At 36.4% G+C, this 18638-nt stretch overlaps 1 protein-coding gene and 1 long non-coding RNA gene across 3 annotated transcripts in view; both read left to right on the forward strand.

Moving 5' to 3' along the window:
* Window positions 1–18638, forward strand: part of LOC308610706 — a 108315-nt gene that overhangs the window by 30908 nt on the left and 58769 nt on the right. Inside the window, exons 2-3 of one of the 2 annotated variants that reach the window (XR_014014616.1) lie at window positions 1942–2007; window positions 2190–3121. This is a non-coding gene — a long non-coding RNA (uncharacterized lncRNA). Of the gene's footprint in view, window positions 1–1941; window positions 2008–2189; window positions 3122–18638 lie in introns of those variants that run through there. The other variant, XR_014014615.1, reaches the window with a different exon arrangement.
* LOC308610699 (golgin subfamily A member 7) lies at window positions 4856–6130 on the forward strand. Its single transcript, XM_081259740.1, has 2 exons — window positions 4856–5344; window positions 5401–6130. The coding sequence occupies exon 2, from the start codon at window positions 5423–5425 to the stop codon at window positions 5834–5836; it is 414 nt and encodes a 137-aa protein (XP_081115866.1). The 5' UTR covers window positions 4856–5344; window positions 5401–5422; the 3' UTR covers window positions 5837–6130.

Raw genomic sequence — 18638 nt, forward strand, 5'->3', positions numbered from 1 at the left:
GTTCACTTCATTTTTGCAATGACAACATTACAGAGGAAAATGAAGTAAAAAATGTGAAACAGAAGCCTGATTGTGGAAGATGCATGAAGGGAATGAATAAGGCAATGAAAGGGGATAAACTACTTTGAGAGCTCTGATGCCAGGAGGAAAGTGGCAAGTAGTCATGTATGTCCCTGCAGGTATTTGTAGGTTGTCTTCCACTCTGAGATTTCTCTGCTGCTGACCCTCCCCTAAACAAGTGTCAGAGAGGATTGGAGCTCTGTCTTCACAGTGTTTGCTGACTTTTCAAGAGAAACATTGTACAGATAGACCCACAGACATACTGAAATAGATATCCACAGCTCTGCTGGATGTGTAGTATTTAGCTTCTTCAGTCTGTGTGTGAAACACTTCTAACCTGTTTCCCCTACTCCAGTGCCCACAGGGCCACCAGTTTTCAACCTGTTTTCTCTGTCCTGTTAAACACACCTCTTTTTCTAGCAGCTGAATAGGAGGGAGGACCCCCGTTTCAGTTGTTATCTTCCTCGAAACTGTTCATTCTAAACGAATTCTCACATTTCCCTTCAGAATCTATCTACCATCTCCCTCTATGTCCAAACTCCTCCTGATAGACAAATTTATTGAGCGCTGAAATGTATACCAATTACCGTTTGTCAGTGGCATTTAACCCTCACAAATATTATCCACATTACACAGTTAAATACTGAGACTTAGAGAAAGTTAGAAACTTGCCCAAAGTTGCAAACTTAACAAGTGACATGTCTAGGATTCAGGCACAAAAGACTTGAGCCCAGAGGCCATGCTCTTAACCATGAAGTTAAACCCTCTAGGAAGAAGTTAACACCCGTTCAAGGGAAATGGAGGGTCCATACTAGCTCCCTTATTTATACCAGCCGCCAGAGGGGAAAGTTTAACAGAAAAGTGCTCCCATTTAATTTTTCTATTTCTTTAACCACTGAATTAAACAATAACACATCCTCCTTAAATGTCATCTCTCTTTGATTCAAGCTTTCTGATTATTTCAGAAACTTCAGTGAATAGTTTATATCTTCATAATTTTTTTCTTTAATTTCAGAACTTTGTGAGAAGGATAATGCTATTTTCTTTTAAGAGATTAGATAATTTTGTAATTTTCTATGCTAAAAAGTATACTTACAGTATATATAAAATTCGATGTATTTAACGTGTACTTTTGTTAAAGCATTGTAAAATAACAACTGAATTGTACTCAAATAAATACATCGTTTTCCTCAACATTGACTTAATGTGCACTATAGTTCATATTTTTTTCTGATTAGTTCAGAATTATCAAATTAGAGAATTATCATTTTGAGACTGGTTTTTACTAACTCTAACTTCCATGTTCCTAATGAATAAACTAAGCTTTATTTATCCTTAATATTTTCTGACCTCTTCACTTCAATTGAAATCTGGATTGTTTCAAATGATTCCCCTACCATCTCCACCACAAATTTACCTTTCTCTTTCTCTAGTATAAGAAGAGCCAGACTGCTTCTTACATTTATGCCACTTTCTGATTATTATTCTATGATCTCTGCATTCCCCTAATTTTAACTTACTGTTAGGAAGTAAAGTTGGCCCTCTCTCTATGCAAACCACTCCTGTATCCTCCAGAACCAGTGCCCACTTCTACTTTCCTGAACGAGGTCAACTACAGTTCACCAAGCTTACCATTTTTAAATTTTAATTAATTAAGTAAAATAAATTAATTTTATTGAAGTATAGTTGATTTACAGTGTGTTCGTTTTCGGTGTACAGCAAAGTGATTCAGTTATACATATACATATATCTATTCTTTTTCAGATTCTTTGCTCATATAGGTTCTCATAGACCAAGCTTACCAATTTTATAGGTCCATTGCCTGCCTGCATCTATGCCATGACCTCATTTCTCATTCACGTCTCAAAATTACACTTTCAGAACTCTACTGCAACAACGATCAGTGGTCTAATGAACTTGTATAAGATGACCAGAAGTTGAAGTGTTGTAAGCATGACTCATATAAAAGTCCAACTGCTGTCTGTTCTGCAAGTGAATATATGTTTAATACTAAAAGTTTCACCATGGTAGTGTGAGTCTTTCCAAAATGTATTACATTCCTATTATATGCCAAGCACTGGCTTACTCTTTGATTTCATTTTTCCCCCAATTTTGTTTTCCAAACACAGAATGACAACTTGGTGAAAAAAACCCTGCGGCATATACCAAATACCAAGATGTGCATCCTCTGCCCATCCTCATTTCTGCATTCCCACTCATCCCATCGTAATTAGATTCTGCCACTTTTCTCCTGAGCCCTATAATAGTCTCATGTCTACTCACTTCCCATCTCTTCCCCGTCTTTTAATCTCAAATGCAGTTCATACATACAGAACGTCGCCTGAATGATGTTCATAACTGATGGCTGCTTGCTTTCTTAAGAATGCTTAAAAGATGCAGTGTTGGAAGAGAAAGCTGTCACCACCTGCTGACTTGTGCCCAAAGTCTCCGAGGCTGAAACTTCTGCTTTCATAAATGGGGAGGCCCAGCACAGAAGTGAAATGGAGAAGTGCCATAAAAGAGCTTATGAGCCTTTTAAAGACTTCCCAGGAGATATACACACACACATACATGTACACAAGATGTTCAGTGTGATTTCAGAGAAATTCTCAGAGACCTCATATGTCTTGAACACTGGGTAAGACCTCTGCTTCCAGACATTCTAAAATTTACTCTTGAATAATGCAACCCAGAGAGCGGTGTACTTGGACCAAATTACTTATATCCCTTATAGTATTATTTCTGGCAAATTACCCCATCTGCTTTTGGCTTGCATAACAGACAATTGCAAGAATTTCTTTTCTATCTATTGGTAGAGGTCCTCTTCCATCACATCCTTTATACAAAGACTATATAAATGCACATAATGTCTTACATATTATTTCATAGGTTTAAGAGATACTTGGTGTCCAATGTAGAATAACATAGACTATGGGCTAACAATGTTCTCTAAAGAATAAAGTAGTTCTTTGTAAACTAGACTGTTTATATATTTCATACACACTCTGTTTCCCAGTTATTCTCTCTTATCACTTAATAAATTCTTTTGATGTCTTTTCTATATCATTTGTACTAAAGTGAAACAAAGCGAGATGTTTTTGATTGCTCCATACCTGGACAAAAGTGTTAGAATGGAAGCCTAGAGGCTGCTATGGTGGTAGCAGTCATAATGAAAATGAGAGAACCCCTAAATGGATGTGGTTTTCCTGCTTCAATTACCTGGAGATTGTTTTCCAGTGCTGACACCAGGATGTTCTGAATTTTGCTTTAGTGAAAGGAATTTGTGTTTCCTCTACAGTTTTAATTATAATTTTGTTTCCTCTAAAATTGCTATGTAATTTCATTGACCATTGAGTTAATACAAAGTGAACTCCTTGGCCTGGCCCTCCAGGCACTCCAACTGTTCTAACCTATCCCTGCTGCTCCATCACCTCCCCTTCTCCTACACATGGGCCTGTGCTGCCATCAAACTGCATAAACCTCTCTTCTCTCAAGTGCTGGGGAGTTTTCTAATCTCTGTCACTTTTCATTCTGCTGATTATGTCAGGAATTGGATTTTCTTAGATGTGATGCATATTAAATCTACTTTACATGTATAACATGTTTATATAGTTAATAAATTTGACAAAAAATTATTAAGTGATACCTAATGATGACTACGTTACAAAATCATATATATATATGCCTTTTCATATATATCCATGTCTTTCAACACTAACCTCACCCTCTACATTCTCATAATACTTAAAATATGCTTGCCTTATGTTTTCCAGGCCATTGCATGTGGTGCTCTCTTTGCCTGGAGTTCTCTCCTTCCTCCGTTCTTCTACTTGCCACCACTTCCCCATGTAATGACCCGATTTGGAGAAGACTTGTTTCTGCCCCTCTTATGGGTTCCCTTAGTACCCTATTCTAAGTTCTATTAATTCAGACTGCATTGTAACTCCCTGTTCATTGTCTTCATCATTGTGTCCCCAATGCGTATACAGCACCTAAGGTTTGGAAAGTACTCAAATAAATGAAAGTTGGTGACATTGAAATACATGTATAACTGGTTTAGAAGAGTTAAATGATCATTGTTATTGAAAGTCATAAAGATACTTACGCCTTTGACCCAGTAATCCAGGAGTCAAAAATTCACATGCTTTCAGGGTCAAGCAAGTAATCTAAATGTGCCATGTTGGCCTGGGGGGGAAGGCAATAGGAATACAGGTTACTGTACTTGCCTCACCTAAACACATTCAGATTTACACTTTTATAAATACTGTCGATACAAGCCAAACAACCATAACCCCTGTCTCATTCAAAGAAACAATTCTATAGAGGAAAAAAATATTCATAATAATGTTATTTGTGAATCTATCTGTAATAAGGAAAAAATGAAGACAAATGGCTAGTAATAGGAATCTGATTAAATTAAATATAGATTGTATCCATTAAATATCATATATTCTTTAACATTAAAATAATCCCCCAGGGCTTCCCTGGTGGCGCAGTGGTTGAGAGTCCGCCTGCCGATGCAGGGGACATGGGTTCGTGCCCCGGTCCGGGAAGATCCCACATGCCATGGAGCGGCTGGGCCTGTGAGCCATGGCCGCTGAGCCTGTGCATCCGGAGCCTGTGCTCCACAACGGGAGAGGCCACAACACGGAGAGGCCCGCGTACTGAAATAAATAAATAAATAAATAAATAAAATAATCCCCCAATTGTAATATATGAAAAATGCTTTAGTTATTGGAAATAGTGAAGGAATAACACAAAACCCTGTGTTTGCTGTAATTGCAACCATGTAAAAATGTACATCCTTGTTTAAAAAAAAGGATTAATCAAAATGAAGATAACTATGTTAAGGTGCTCAAAATAGAAATGATTTTTGTAAAGTGCAGCATTTAATAATGCCGTCATTTTTCCAATCCCAGTCTCTGGAGAAAACTTTGGCAATATCTCTTGGAGACTTAGAAGATGATACCTAGCAAGCAGAACCAGGTTACTTTGGGTAAAAGCTGAAGAATATGAATTGTGGGCTGAGCTACAAATAACATTGTCATAGCAACCTCCAAAGATTTCATAGAAAAGGCATGACTTGGATTTCTCTTTTTTTTTTTTTTAAGGAAAATGACTAACAAGATCCCTTTTGAAACAGTTCTGATACAGTGAGGGATAAGATACAATAAGTTTGATAAAGAGTTTTGTTGAGAACTTGGGATAAACTGGCATAACCTTGAGATCAGAAGTGAGACTCCCGGTGGGCGGTGCGACAGTCGCTGGAGGGCAGCGGAGGCGGGTTCGTGTTTCCCGGGCCGAACCGGGCTCTGGGGGGCGCGGGGCCTGGCCCGGGAGCGCGGCCTGTCCTGTCCTCGCCATGAGGGCGCAGCAGGCGCCAGTGTCCGGGAAGGTTTTCATTCAGCGAGACTACAGCAGTGGCACCCGCTGCCAGTTCCAGACCAAGTTCCCCGCGGAGCTGGAGAACCGGATTGATAGGCAACAATTTGAAGAAACAGTTCGAACTCTGAATAACCTTTATGCCGAAGCAGAGAAGCTCGGGGGCCAGTCCTATCTTGAAGGCTGCCTGGCTTGTCTCACAGCGTACACCATCTTCTTGTGCATGGAAACTCACTACGAGAAGGTTCTGAAGAAAGTCTCCAAATACATTCAAGAGCAGAATGAGAAGATCTATGCTCCCCAAGGCCTCCTCCTGACAGATCCCATCGAGAGAGGACTTCGAGTTATTGAAATTACTATTTATGAAGACAGAGGCATGAGCAGTGGAAGATAAACCGTAGGATTAAAGGCCCACCTCCAGCTGGGACCCTCATCTGTCCACCGGCTGACCGCAGAGTGTCCCCCACCTCCTCTCCAGAGCATCATTCCTTCGTATCTGCTGCCAGAGCCACGGTGCCATTCACTCCAAGGACTGACTTTGTAAAATTCCACACCTGGAGTGACCTCTAGTCGCTCAGCATCCACTTTGTGTCTCCAAATTGTGTAGGACTCTGTAATCTTTTGATTAGTTTTTGAGAAAACGCAATGAAGCATTTCACTTTTTTTATTCAAAGCCATTAATAAAATATGCAGTTGGACAGCCCAAAAAAAAAAAAAAAGAAGTGAGACTCCCTAGTGTAGCCTTAGCACATTATTTTGTGTGTGTGTATTGATTAGTTTTCAGTGACGTAACACTTATGTGATGCCAATCTGCCTTCCATGCAGATAACATTTACTTAATAATAAAATATTAAGAACAATATAATAATTCTATAATGATAATAATGGTTATTATAAGTAAAAAAGTTCAATTCTCCTTGTTAAGGGCCATTTAATATATTTCTCTGATTCTTTATAATGAAGGCTTGATTATCTGTTCTCAGGGTTCTTCTGTGATACTATATATAACCTCCTGGAAACAGGACTGTGGAAATACTGATAGTATCAACGGAAATCATTGTAACTTCTTCCTTGGAAAGGGCGTATTCCATCAGTCTCATTGCCTCATTTGTTAAGCTGAATCGCCATCCTCAGTGAGAGATCATTTCAGTGTCCAAACTTCCTGCAAGGATTTATGTATTAACCCCATTCTGTTTGAGTTTAGACCAGGGGTGTCCCTTAGGTTATTTTATGAACCCAGGTTTCCTGTAGTTTGCAAAAGCTGGCCCAGCCCACTGGCAGAAAATCTGCTTCTGATAGCATAGTCCTGTGGTAACAACTTTGGTATCTTGCACAGATAAGCAGCCTTGATATAGGTCCATGTGGTTAAGGAGGAAGACATTGTCAGTAATTACTTTTACGGGGGATATTCTAGTTAGCAATTTTTTTCCAGTTCGAGGTAAACATGTAAGTCTGGGCTTATCATAAATAGCAATATATCCAAAGTATCATTCTCAGACTACACACAAATTTTTGACTCCAGCTTTCTGTGTAACGTTAGAGAAACAAACAAACAGAAAAGCATAGTCAGATCACCTGTTACCTCAAAATAAGGAGCTGGGTGGCAGCATCGGGAAGCATAATGAGTGAAGCCAGAATTAACGAGCAGCAGGGCGGAGGGAGAAACCCCTGCAGTTCCGGCCTGAGCATTGAAACTGGTACCGGATTGCCCTGACAAGTACGACCTGTTCGCTCAGTTCTTGAAACAATCAAATATGTACCGTAAATATCATGGTTCTGCTAACACCTTTTGTGTGTTTTCTGAAGCCACTGGTAGAACTAACCTTTCTAACCACCTGCTGAGAACAGAAGTCACGTTATAAGTCAAGTGGAACTTTGAGTTCTATTTCCATTTCTAAACATTTGACCACAAAATTAAACCTCAGATTCTTAAAGAAGAATTCAGTCTTCTGGGTAAGTGGGTTAAAAGGTGTTTGAGGAGATTACTGTCTCGTTAGCCATCCAACTAATCATCACTCATGCTGAAGTTTTGAATCAGAAAAAAAAAAGAGTTGAACCAATATTTGTTAAATTTTGCACACAAATAGCCCTAGGGAGCACAGAAGGGAAGAGTTTTTCCATTGAAAAAATGTATGACTTTTCTGAATAAATTAATATGTATCTTAATCATGTATGTTTCTAATGCGGTAAAGATTAATTTAACAGAATCATTCTGTAAGACCCCTACTGCTTTGAATCCTATGAAAACTTGTTGCTAATTTGAGGCTCTCAAATTTAAAGTCATAAGATAAGTTGAGCAATCAATAACCTTGAAATTTAGGAAAGTGACTGACATGGACTAGCCAGAACGTTTTTTACAGTAATTTGATATATAACTCTGCCCTAATCACTCTTAAAAATCAGCTAGACAGTAAAAAGTTCTCTACCTTCAAACCTCTTGATGAAGTTTTGCAGATTAATCTGAATGGGTTTAAAATTTGCTGAAAGGATGGAGAGCATCTAAATTTAGTTTTTCTGGATAGCCACATGCAAAAGAATGAGACTAGACCACTATCTTATACCATACATAGATATCAACTCAAAATGGATTAGAGACTCCAATGTAAGATCTGAAACAATAAAACTCCTAGAAGCAAACTTAGGCAGTATTCGCTTTGACTTTGGTTTTAGCAATATCTTTCTGCATATGCCTCCTCAGGCAAGGAGACAAAAGTGTAACTAAACAAATGGGACTATTATCGAACTAAAAAGCTTCTGTACAACAAAGGAAACATCAACAAAATGAAGACCTACCAAATGAGAGAAGATATTTGCAAATCATGTATCTAATATCCAAAATAGATAAAGAATTCATGCAACTCAACAACAAAAAAGCTAACAATCCAATTAAAAAATGAGCAGAGAAACTGAATAGATATTTTTCCAAAGAAGGTATATAGATGGCCAACAAGCATGTGAAAAATGTTCAACATCACTAATTATCAGGGAAATGTAAATCAAAACCACAGGGAGATATCACTTCACACCCATTGGAATGGCTATTATCAAAAAGACAAGAAATAAGTGCTGGAGAGGAAGTGAAGAAAAGGGAACCCGTGTGCACTTTTGGTGGGAATGTAAATTAGTGCAGCCACTATGGTAAATCACATGGAGATTCCTCCAAAAATTAAGAATAAAACTATCATGTGATGTAGCTATTCCACTTGTGGGTGTTTATCCAAGGAATACAAAAACACTAATCTGAAAAGATATATGCACCCCTGTGTTCATCACAGCATTATTTAGAATAGACAAGATATGGAGACAACCTAAGTGTCCACTGATGGATGAATGGATAAAGAAGATACACACACACTTACAATGGAATAATAGCCCTAAAAAGATGAAATCTTGGCATTTGGGACAACATGGATGGACCATGTGGGTATTACGTTAAGTGAAATAAACCAGATGGAGAAAGACCAATACCATATGATTTAACTCATATGTGGCATATAAAAACAAGCAAAACAAAATGAATGAAGAAACCAAACTGAAACAAGTAGATACAGAGAACAGAGTAGTGGTTAGCAGAGGAGAAGGGGGTGGAGGGAGGGCAAGATGGGTAAAGGGGGTCAACAATATGATGACAGTTGACAACCTTTTGGTGGTGAGCACACTGTAGTTTATATAAATGTCAAAATATAATATTATACCCATGAACCTTATGTGTTATAAACCTATGAAAATATAAATAAATAAAAATTTAATAAATAAATTTACTTTCATTAACTTATGAAACAGCAACATACTTTGCCCAATTTACTTAGCTTCAGAATTTTCATTTGTACAGTTTGAACCAGAAGAAGTACCTTTATTGGTTTATTTTTTTTCTAAAATTCTAAGACTAAATTGTTATTACAATGTCTTCAAAAAATTATTAATAGAATGCTTTCATAATTATCTCACGTAAATATTTAGGTAAATAGCTATGTAATAGCTGAATTTTCTCAAACTGTTAAAATATTATTTCTAAAGGTATATTTCAGGTTAAGAAGGATTAAGCTGCAGAGATATAACGTTTAATGATATTTCTCAAGTGATAAGAACTTACTATCAGAAGCAGGTAATATATTAGTACCCTCATTATGAAGTTCAGATTCTCCAGCAGAAAATGCTCAGGGCATATGTGAGTGATGATAATTTTTTTTCTATGCCTATATTCCTATAGCATTTCTTATCATGATGTCATTGTGTAACTGCATTTAAAGTGGGCTCTTAGGGACTTCCCTGGTGACGCAGTGGTTAAGAATCCGCCTGTCAATGCAGGGGACACAGGTTCGAGCCCTGGTCCGGGAGGATCCCACATGCCGTGGAGCAACTAAGCCCATGCGCCACAACTACTGATGCCCACGTGCCTAGAGCCCGTGCTCTGCAACAAGAGAAGGCACCGCAATGAGAAGCCCGCGCACCGCAACGAAGAGTAGCCCCCACTCCCCGCAACTAGAGAAAGTCCACGTGCAGCAACGAAGATCCAACACAGCCAAAAATAAATAAATTAAAAAAAAGATGATTCTTTAATAAATCAATCAATCAATAAATAAAGTGTGCTCTTAAGCATTTGCCAATTAAAGAAACTCAACATAAAGACCCAAAGACCCCATCTGAGTTTGCTAAGTGATGCAGTGTTAATAAAACTGTGGCTCATTGGAATCTAGTGTGTTACAGGATATTTTGCACACTTAGCTCTTCAACTGATTTGGTTTGGATTCTAGTCAAATTACTTGGTACCTTGGTTAAGTGGGCTTGTGAAAAATACTGATGTATACAACCAGTTCCTATGGAGCTAATAGCTATGTGTTTGCTAAGTATTTTGTGAGAAGAAAAGATCAGAGAGCAAAGAAAGCTGGATTTCCTTAAAAGCACTGAACTAACTGTAACATGTATGTAAAGACTGGGTAATTATTGGGCAGAAAGAGGCCTGCCAGTAAAAGCCAACTATATGCAGCTCCCTTCTTTTGCTGAAAATCTGTCCTAGTTTCATGTTAAATTATATATTAAAAGAATACTACATTTTTCTATAATGATGTTTTTATAATATAGAGGGTATGTTTCTGACCAAAGACTCTACATCCACAATATATGATAAAAGCAAAGGTATAATGATAAAATATCATACTCAACTCATTTAAGTAGTAAAGTATATTCTAAACCTCATAATGGACAAATATAGTCACTGTGAGGTGGTTCTATAAGTCTCTAATATATTTTAAAAAGGTATATATCATATTCAAACGAATTTCTAATATATCTTAAATTATAACTATATAAAATGAACACATTAACTTTAATGACCACTTATTTACACTAATATAAGTCTGTTCCCCAACAAGAAAGATGTACATATGTATATGGGTGTTTGTATGAGTTAGGTAACTGGCATCTTTTAAAAAACCTGTTCAAGAAAGTTTGAAGTAATGAATTTTCATGTAGCATGAGGAGGTAATCAAAATCATTCTCCCATATTTCCTTAATTCTAAGGTACCATATGTTGTATATGTCCTTAAGTTAGGGAAACTTTTTTTGGAAATAAAAAGCAAGTACACCAAATGTGCACATTAGAAGGAAAATTCTGGTTTTATAAATTTTATAATGAAAAAAGAAAATGGAATACATATTTTTATTTACCTTAGAATTACATTTGAATTTAAGCTTAATTTCTACAGTAACCTTTAGAAATTTTTATTATGCAGTCTTTCTTGATGATAATTTGTAATTTGCTATGATTGATTTAGAATTTCCAAATTTCCATCCATTTTTAGAATTCAAAATTTTGGCTAAAACCATCAATTATTTGAAATCCTCTCTCAATCTAGACTGTGCCTGAGGCCAGTACCTGAGCTGATCCTCTAGAGAGCTTCATGGAGAGTATAATAAGGGGAGCCCTTGTTGAGTAATTTATACTTGATTAACATCATCACGAATTGCTCCCAACTTTATTCATGATTCTGAACACTTGAGATAATTGAAATACCAAAAGAATGAGTATAAAGCTATTAGGACGAGTGGATACTTGAGCCTGCTCAGAGTCTCTTTGAGGCAGAGGCTCATTTTGTGCATAAGTGTAAAGAAATATATTTTTGGAAAAATAATTCTAGTTCCAGTTAGAAGATGGTGAACTCAGAGATTTCATTTATCACTGCTCAAAGTGTTTAGAGCCATTGAAAACATTTCCCCCTAGACATTGACATGATGGACTTATTTTAATCAGCAATTACAAAAGTTGACCAAGTGCCAGGCATCAGTGAGTAGATTATTGGGCAAAAATCCTTTTTTTCCCCTTGTACACAACCTGGATGCATCCTGTCCAAGGACAGACTTAAACAGGCAAGGGAAAGTTTATTGCAAACTATTGCAGTTGGAGAGAGAGATTGGACTAAACTCTGCTGAAACAAAAGGTGGGACAGTTTATCAATTCTGGAGTGAGCTAGTGGACTGGTACTGGAGGACATTAGGAGGAGACTGGTTAATGTGATTAGGCCATCTGTGTTTGCTAATCAGCACTTATTGAAGTTAGACTCTTGCCCTCCCACAGAGAATGCGGTACTATCTTTCTTGATGATTACATTTCGAAAAATGGCTCCCATGTCCGTGAGAAAGACATTCCTGGGTTGTAAATCTGGCAAGATTACTAGAAGAAGATTTACGTGTCAAAGGGGTGAAAAAAGAATTTGCATGTTTTTTAGAGTAAATGTTCTAAATAAGGGGAGGTCAAGGGCCTATAAGTCAGGAAGAAACCTGTCTAAAGTTTTATTAAGCTGAAAGGAATGTTAAGGCTGTCTTGGTCAATCTAAACCTTGAACACAGGTACAGATGTTTACCAACTCTAGAGAAAAGCCTACAAGTACGACCAGCTCCTTTACCTTTAATTTCCCATCCTCCCTAATCTGATTTAGGTATTTCACTTGTGTTGTCACAGGCTTACCAATATCACAGAATTTATCAGGTCAAATTGCAATTTTTTGTCTGTTTACTACTCTTGACACTAGACTGTAAGGTACCTGAGAACAGGGATCCTGTTTACATTTGTAACTATAGGACCTACTGTAATTCCCCTTGCCTCAATTAATGCCTACTAAAATAAACTGAATTCTATAAAATTAACAGAAAAGTAACTGAGATAGGAAATAAGAATGTGGGAATTACAAAAAAATTAAGAGCCTTTAGTTTAGTAAAATGAAGATGGTAAGGGAATATGATCAGAAGCCATATATTCCTAGAAGGTATGAAATTTTCTAGTAAATCCTAGAAAACTAGAAGTTGGCCACACCCAGTGGAGATAGGAAAGAGGGCTCACATTTAATGTACACTATATGGTAGACACTATGTTAGCATATCAAATTGAATCGTTTATCTGTGAAGAAAGCACTGCAAACCCTATTTTATAAGTAAGAAAACTGATTCCTGGAGTGGCCATATACCACCTACAGAACAGTGAACCAAGATTTAAACACTCACCTTTATGGCCCCAAGTCATAAAGCTATTAAACTTGGCTACCTTAAACATAAATTATAATAGTTTAAGTTTAGGAGAGAAAAATGATCAATACTTTTAACTTTGCATATGAGATGGTATCCCTAAGAAGGGATCACCCTCAAAATATAAATAGAATCAATAAGTATCAGATGTATCTTTAAATACTAGAGACAAGCAAGGTTGTAAAGAAAACTGGTGATGTTTGGGGGTACCTTCCAAAACTTTTGAAGGTGGTGTCACCACAAGGAGACTCTGTCTCTTGGTAGCACCATCAGCTCTGCTTCTGGATTGGATGGATATTGAGATGACATTAGAAGTGCTCTTCTCTTAGAGTTAGGACATTCTCTGATTCTTTAGTAATGAAATACCTTTGATTCTTTGCTTTATCACCAAAAAAGATTGTTTAAAGGAACAACCTTTTTGTTTTTCCATATACACACTGGGAATGCTATTTACCAACTCTCACTACATGCTAGAGATATGACGGTAGTCCTCTTCTATATCCCAGTATACCGTACAGAAAATATTAAGGCTACTGGCATCAGTCCCGTATGGTTAAATAAGCTATTTAAAGGAGGATATTCCTGAACTGGAGAGGGATGTCTGGGACAAGAGCAAGCAGGACGGAGAGGATTTAATCAACAATTTAGTTTTATCTGGAAGCCTGATAAAATTCAAATACCCATGTCTCGCTTACATGGGACTTATTTTTCAACATAATATGGCTTGACAATTTTTCTTAAGAATTTGGGATGAGGAGGAAAAACATAATAATTTAATCTAGTCAATAAAAGGAATATTGATGTTCCTCTTATTTCTTTGAAATCCTTTGCTAAATTTCTTGACTTGTCATCTGACTGACTTTTACCCTTTTCTAGAAAAAAAGCATACTGGGAGGAAGTAAGACCTAGTGCTTTTTAGTGTACTCTTGGCATTCTTCCAACTCTTCTGGAAAACATCATTCTATCACTTATATTCCTGTAGAACTGTAAGTTGAAATGAAGAACCCTCTTATCCAGCCTCTTACACAAAAGTATCACGATATTCTTTAAAAGACCCTATCCAAGCAGACACATTTAAAATAATTATTAGTTCACCATCATGACCCAACAAGACTGCAAGGTTGCTTAGCAACAGAATCAGGCACTCTTAACAGGAACATGCATGGGAACAATGGTGAAAAGTGATGGAGATCTTACAAAGGCAAATTCTTTGAATTAAATCTTTGTGAAAGGACATCATAGGGAAAATGAGTTTTTTAACCTAAGAATTGTTTCCTGAGATTGATACATTATTTCATAGCTAAACGTCAACCACTTTCCATAGAATAGATAGAACAATGGAACTTTTAGTCTTTACATAATCTAGGGCACTTACAATTGAAAATGAATAATATTTCTGTGTTGTCCCATTATCTTTAAAACTGTATAGATATATAAAGAAAGGAAGTTACTTACAAAAATAAATACTGCAAATGTATTTGATTAACGATGTTCTATTTTTATATCATACATAAGTAGAGTATAAAAATTGTATTCTTTTAAATTTGAACAAGATATAAGTATATATATATATATGTATACATACATACACACAAACATGCATTATCTATCTAATTCCCATTTCCAGTGGAAAAAAAAAGAAAAGAAAAGAGAAAGCCTGCAAAGCATTGTCTCTTTGGGACTCCTAGATTGACTAATTTTTGGCTGAATGGGCTGATTTTATACAACAATACCTGTAAAGGCACTGACTTCCTTCTATTAGTAAATGGAAGAAAATCCAGTACATTTGGGCTCTGTTGATGCAATATGTAAACACCCAGCAAGTTCAAAGAGTAAGCTCAACATCCTGGCAGAAGACCTCAACTTTGACCCTAGTCCCATCTCTGGCTTTTGGACAATTCACTTAACCACCATAGACCTCATATTCCTTATCTCTAAAAGGAGGCCTCCAAGATTATTTTCAGCTCTAAAATTCCTAAAGTTCATGTCCATCAACTCTAAGTAGCATCATTCTTTTTTCTCACAGAAGAATTGTTTGTTTTACTGCATTGGTTATTTGACTACTGTCTTTATGTAAATACTAGAAGTAGCAGGCTTGTTCGCCAATACATTCAAGTATCAGGCAGAAGATTTTCAATACTGGGTTTTTGTTTGTTTCTTTCTTTCTTCACGGCTGATTGCATGTTGCAGAGGTGATTTTTAGTTTCTGGAAGTTAAAAACATTCAGGTGTAGATATAATATGCTGCAGCCATTTATATCACCAGCCATAATGTTTTTAAACAACTGGCTTTTTTGCATAGTCTTTAGAAGAGGGTTAGATGAGCACTTCTGTTTTCCTTTCCTTGAGAAGTTTTATAACAACACCGAAAGGTCATCTTTAAAATGTCAGACAAGATTAACAACAAAATCTTGGAAGACAGCCAGTCCACCAAGGAAACAAACCCAAAGGACTCTTTACAGATGCAAATCTTAAATAAGCAACAGAACCTGAGAGTGGGGTGAGGGCAGGGGAGAGAAATACTTTGTAGCAAAGAAATACATTCAAGAGATGCCTCATGGCCTTGAACTGTTGGAAAGGAGTAGCAGTAAACAAACCTGGCCCCCAGCAATTGCTAAAGGGCACATTCATTAGGAAGTTGGAAGCAAGAAGTCTAAGATCATGAGTCAGAGAAGCAGAATCATGAGCCACACCCACACTGGGTTCTATATGCTATTGTCAAAACCAAGAGAAGTTGATGTAAATATTTTAATTGCAAGGAATTGAAAAAGTGGTTTTTAATCCCACTAGTTGATGCCAGGCCAGGTTTTTGATTATACAACTGAGGATGTAGCACTATAGTCCTGACAGCTGAGTAGTAGAGAAGATGCAGTTTTCTTCCCACAAAAATACCACTTCTCCTACTAACAATTCTAAAGGGAGAGAAAGCCTTTAACATAGAACACATTAAAGGAGAGTCACAGTTATTTAAAACCAGAAACTTAAATACTGATGGAAGAAGCAAGTAGGTTTAGGAAGAGAGCAAGCTACAGAAATTGATAAAAAGCTTTGCACTTTTAGTTGAAATTTTTAAAATTATAAACAAAAATGGAGAATTCTCTGCAATTTGTATTTTATCCAGTATTCAACTAAGTGGCCTATTAGTTTAGTAGGATGAAAAGTATCTTGCTGGCAAATGTGGAAACTAATACTGAAACAAAAATAGAAGGCAGAGACATATTTTTGTAGCAAAGGATTTCACCAGCTTTGTCAAGGTTGACACAAGAATCATATTATAGTTATACTTAATATAAATGTTAGATTATGTAATACATAAATGTATATTCAGTAGAAATAGTCAATAAATTGTACATAATGTACTACAGTAGTAAATGTTAGGTTCTTTTCAATGAATACTTTATAGTGTTTTTGTGATCTTTATAAAGAGCCTAGTTTTTAAATAAATACTATTTCAAATTTGGGGAATGAGAAGTTTAAAATAAGATGAACCAGATTTCTACAATCTATTTTCTGATGCTCAAAGTGGGCAGACTACAAAATGGAGCATGGCTGAGGCCATGTGGTAATCTGTGTGTTCCTTGCACTGTTTGAATTATATTATACATCTGTAATATGCAGGGGCACAAATCACTCATAGGTTATGCTTTTTAGGCAAACTTTTACACACGAATAACAACTAATTAGAATAGACCTTAGCAAAACCGTGATGTTTGCTTGTTTCATCAAGCTCCACTTTCTGAGTTTCCCCTGTGAGTCTATTTATTGCTCTGTCTTCTCTATTCCCTGATACCCTCTGCAGAACACCTATGCCCTCAAGTTCTCTTCCCTCTTGCACATCATCAAAACTTGCTTTTGGATCATTCAGGCTGAGGTAAAAATGACTACAATCTTAAAGCACAACCAGTATTTGAATTTTAATGGGAAAAAAAGATTTAAGCTAAAGGGATGAGATTCCGAGATAAAGGGATGAGAGTTGAGTGCCAACCATCAGTTAGTAGATGAGAAGACATTTTTAGGCATCAAAACTTTTCTGCATCTCTAGTCATAATACTAATTCTGCAAGCCATATAGTTGGAGAGATGCAATCATATGAAAGGCTCAAGATATCAGAAAATAGAAACCAAAACTATTTCCTCTTCGTTCATAAATAGGGTGTAGGTTTACTAAAGAGGACATTAAAATTACTCCCTGTTTCCTGAACCCAATCCAACCAGCAAGGGAAAGGAGTTGAATAATGTGGCATTTGAGTTGGTTAATGGCAGGGAGAATTCAGAGTGGAATTACAGATGTAAAATGGATATGAGGATGTTATTTGTGTGTATGTGTCCGTTGTGTATGTGTATAGAAGCCACCTCTGTCATCTAGGAAAAGACGTTTAAATCTTCCAGAGTTATAAATTCACTGAGAAGAAACGATAAACTTCAGCATCATTTTGTTGCTCAATTGGGTCCTATTTGAGGGATGAATCAATAACAATGATTTCCTTGAATGGTCTCTCAAGGCTATTGTTTTTTTATGGCCCTGGTATGCAAGGGGGTTGTTCTGAAAGGACACAAACAGGTAATTCTCTCTTTCAAGGATTTTGGTCGTAGTAGTTGAGCAAAAACTACAGTATGATAGAAAGCAGTTCGTTTTCTTTGTCTCATATACAGAGTTAAAATTAAAAAGTGAAAAGACCCTACGTTTTATCATTTTATATTCAACACTTATCTACATAAGTGTTAAAACAAATTGATCTTACTACCCATTATGATTATTAAGGTACCAAAAAAAATTCACTTTGAAAACGATTCCTGAATATGGATACATTTTGTATTCAGAATCACATGGAAAAAGAAGCCTCTTAATTTACATGGGCCAGTGTCCCATAGTTATTGATCATTATTCATGGGAAATAAATTAATTGTCTAACATTCCATCATTTGCTATTTTTTTTAACAAAAGAGGGATTTTATTGTTCAGCACAGGGAAATATAGCCATCATTTTATAATAATTAAATGTAGTATAATCTATAAAAATATTGAATCACTATGTTGTACACCTGAAACTAACATAATATCGTAAATCATCTATACATCAATAAAAAGAGGTATTTTAGTTTTCTTATCAGCTGTTCTGTTCTTTGTTAAGAAGTGAGGAAAAAAACACTTACTGATTCTAAGGAAGTCAGATCCTTGATTTGCCTGATGATTATGAATATGAAAAAAGTGTTCTCTACAGAACAGTAGCTCTTAATCAAAAAAAGGCCGGCTCTAACATATTCTACAAAGAAGAGTGTGCCAAGATATAGCAATCCTTTTTGATTCTTTTGAAGTTTAAACAAATAGTGTACTCCGCATGAATTTTATCTTTCAACTAAATCATTCTACTGTGGAATTTATGATGCTATACTACTAGTTTACGAAGAAAGTGTAGTAGGCTTCACATATCTCCATATCTTATATTGATGGCATTTAAATTCTAATACCAAACTGTTATTGTTTCATAAACTAGGAGAAAATTACGCTTATAACAAGCAGGAGAAGCTGGCAGAAACAATAGATTTTCCATTCTTTGCTTTCTATTGTTTGTAAGCCTAATTACCCTAGTTGACCAATTAATGACAACACATGATGAAATTTTCCTGACTGATAATTAATTAGCTCTAATTTCACTAGCTTTGTTACTGCTAAGGCTTC

The sequence above is a fragment of the Mesoplodon bidens genome (assembly GCF_964165515.1).
Source record: "Mesoplodon bidens genome assembly, contig: HAP1_SCAFFOLD_205, whole genome shotgun sequence".
NCBI classification, from domain to species: domain Eukaryota; kingdom Metazoa; phylum Chordata; class Mammalia; order Artiodactyla; family Ziphiidae; genus Mesoplodon; species Mesoplodon bidens.

Excerpts from the sequence above, each read along its gene's own strand:
- LOC308610699 (XM_081259740.1), top strand. The coding sequence starts at position 5,423 with ATGAGGGCGCAGCAGGCGCCAGTGTCCGGGAAGGTTTTCATTCAGCGA.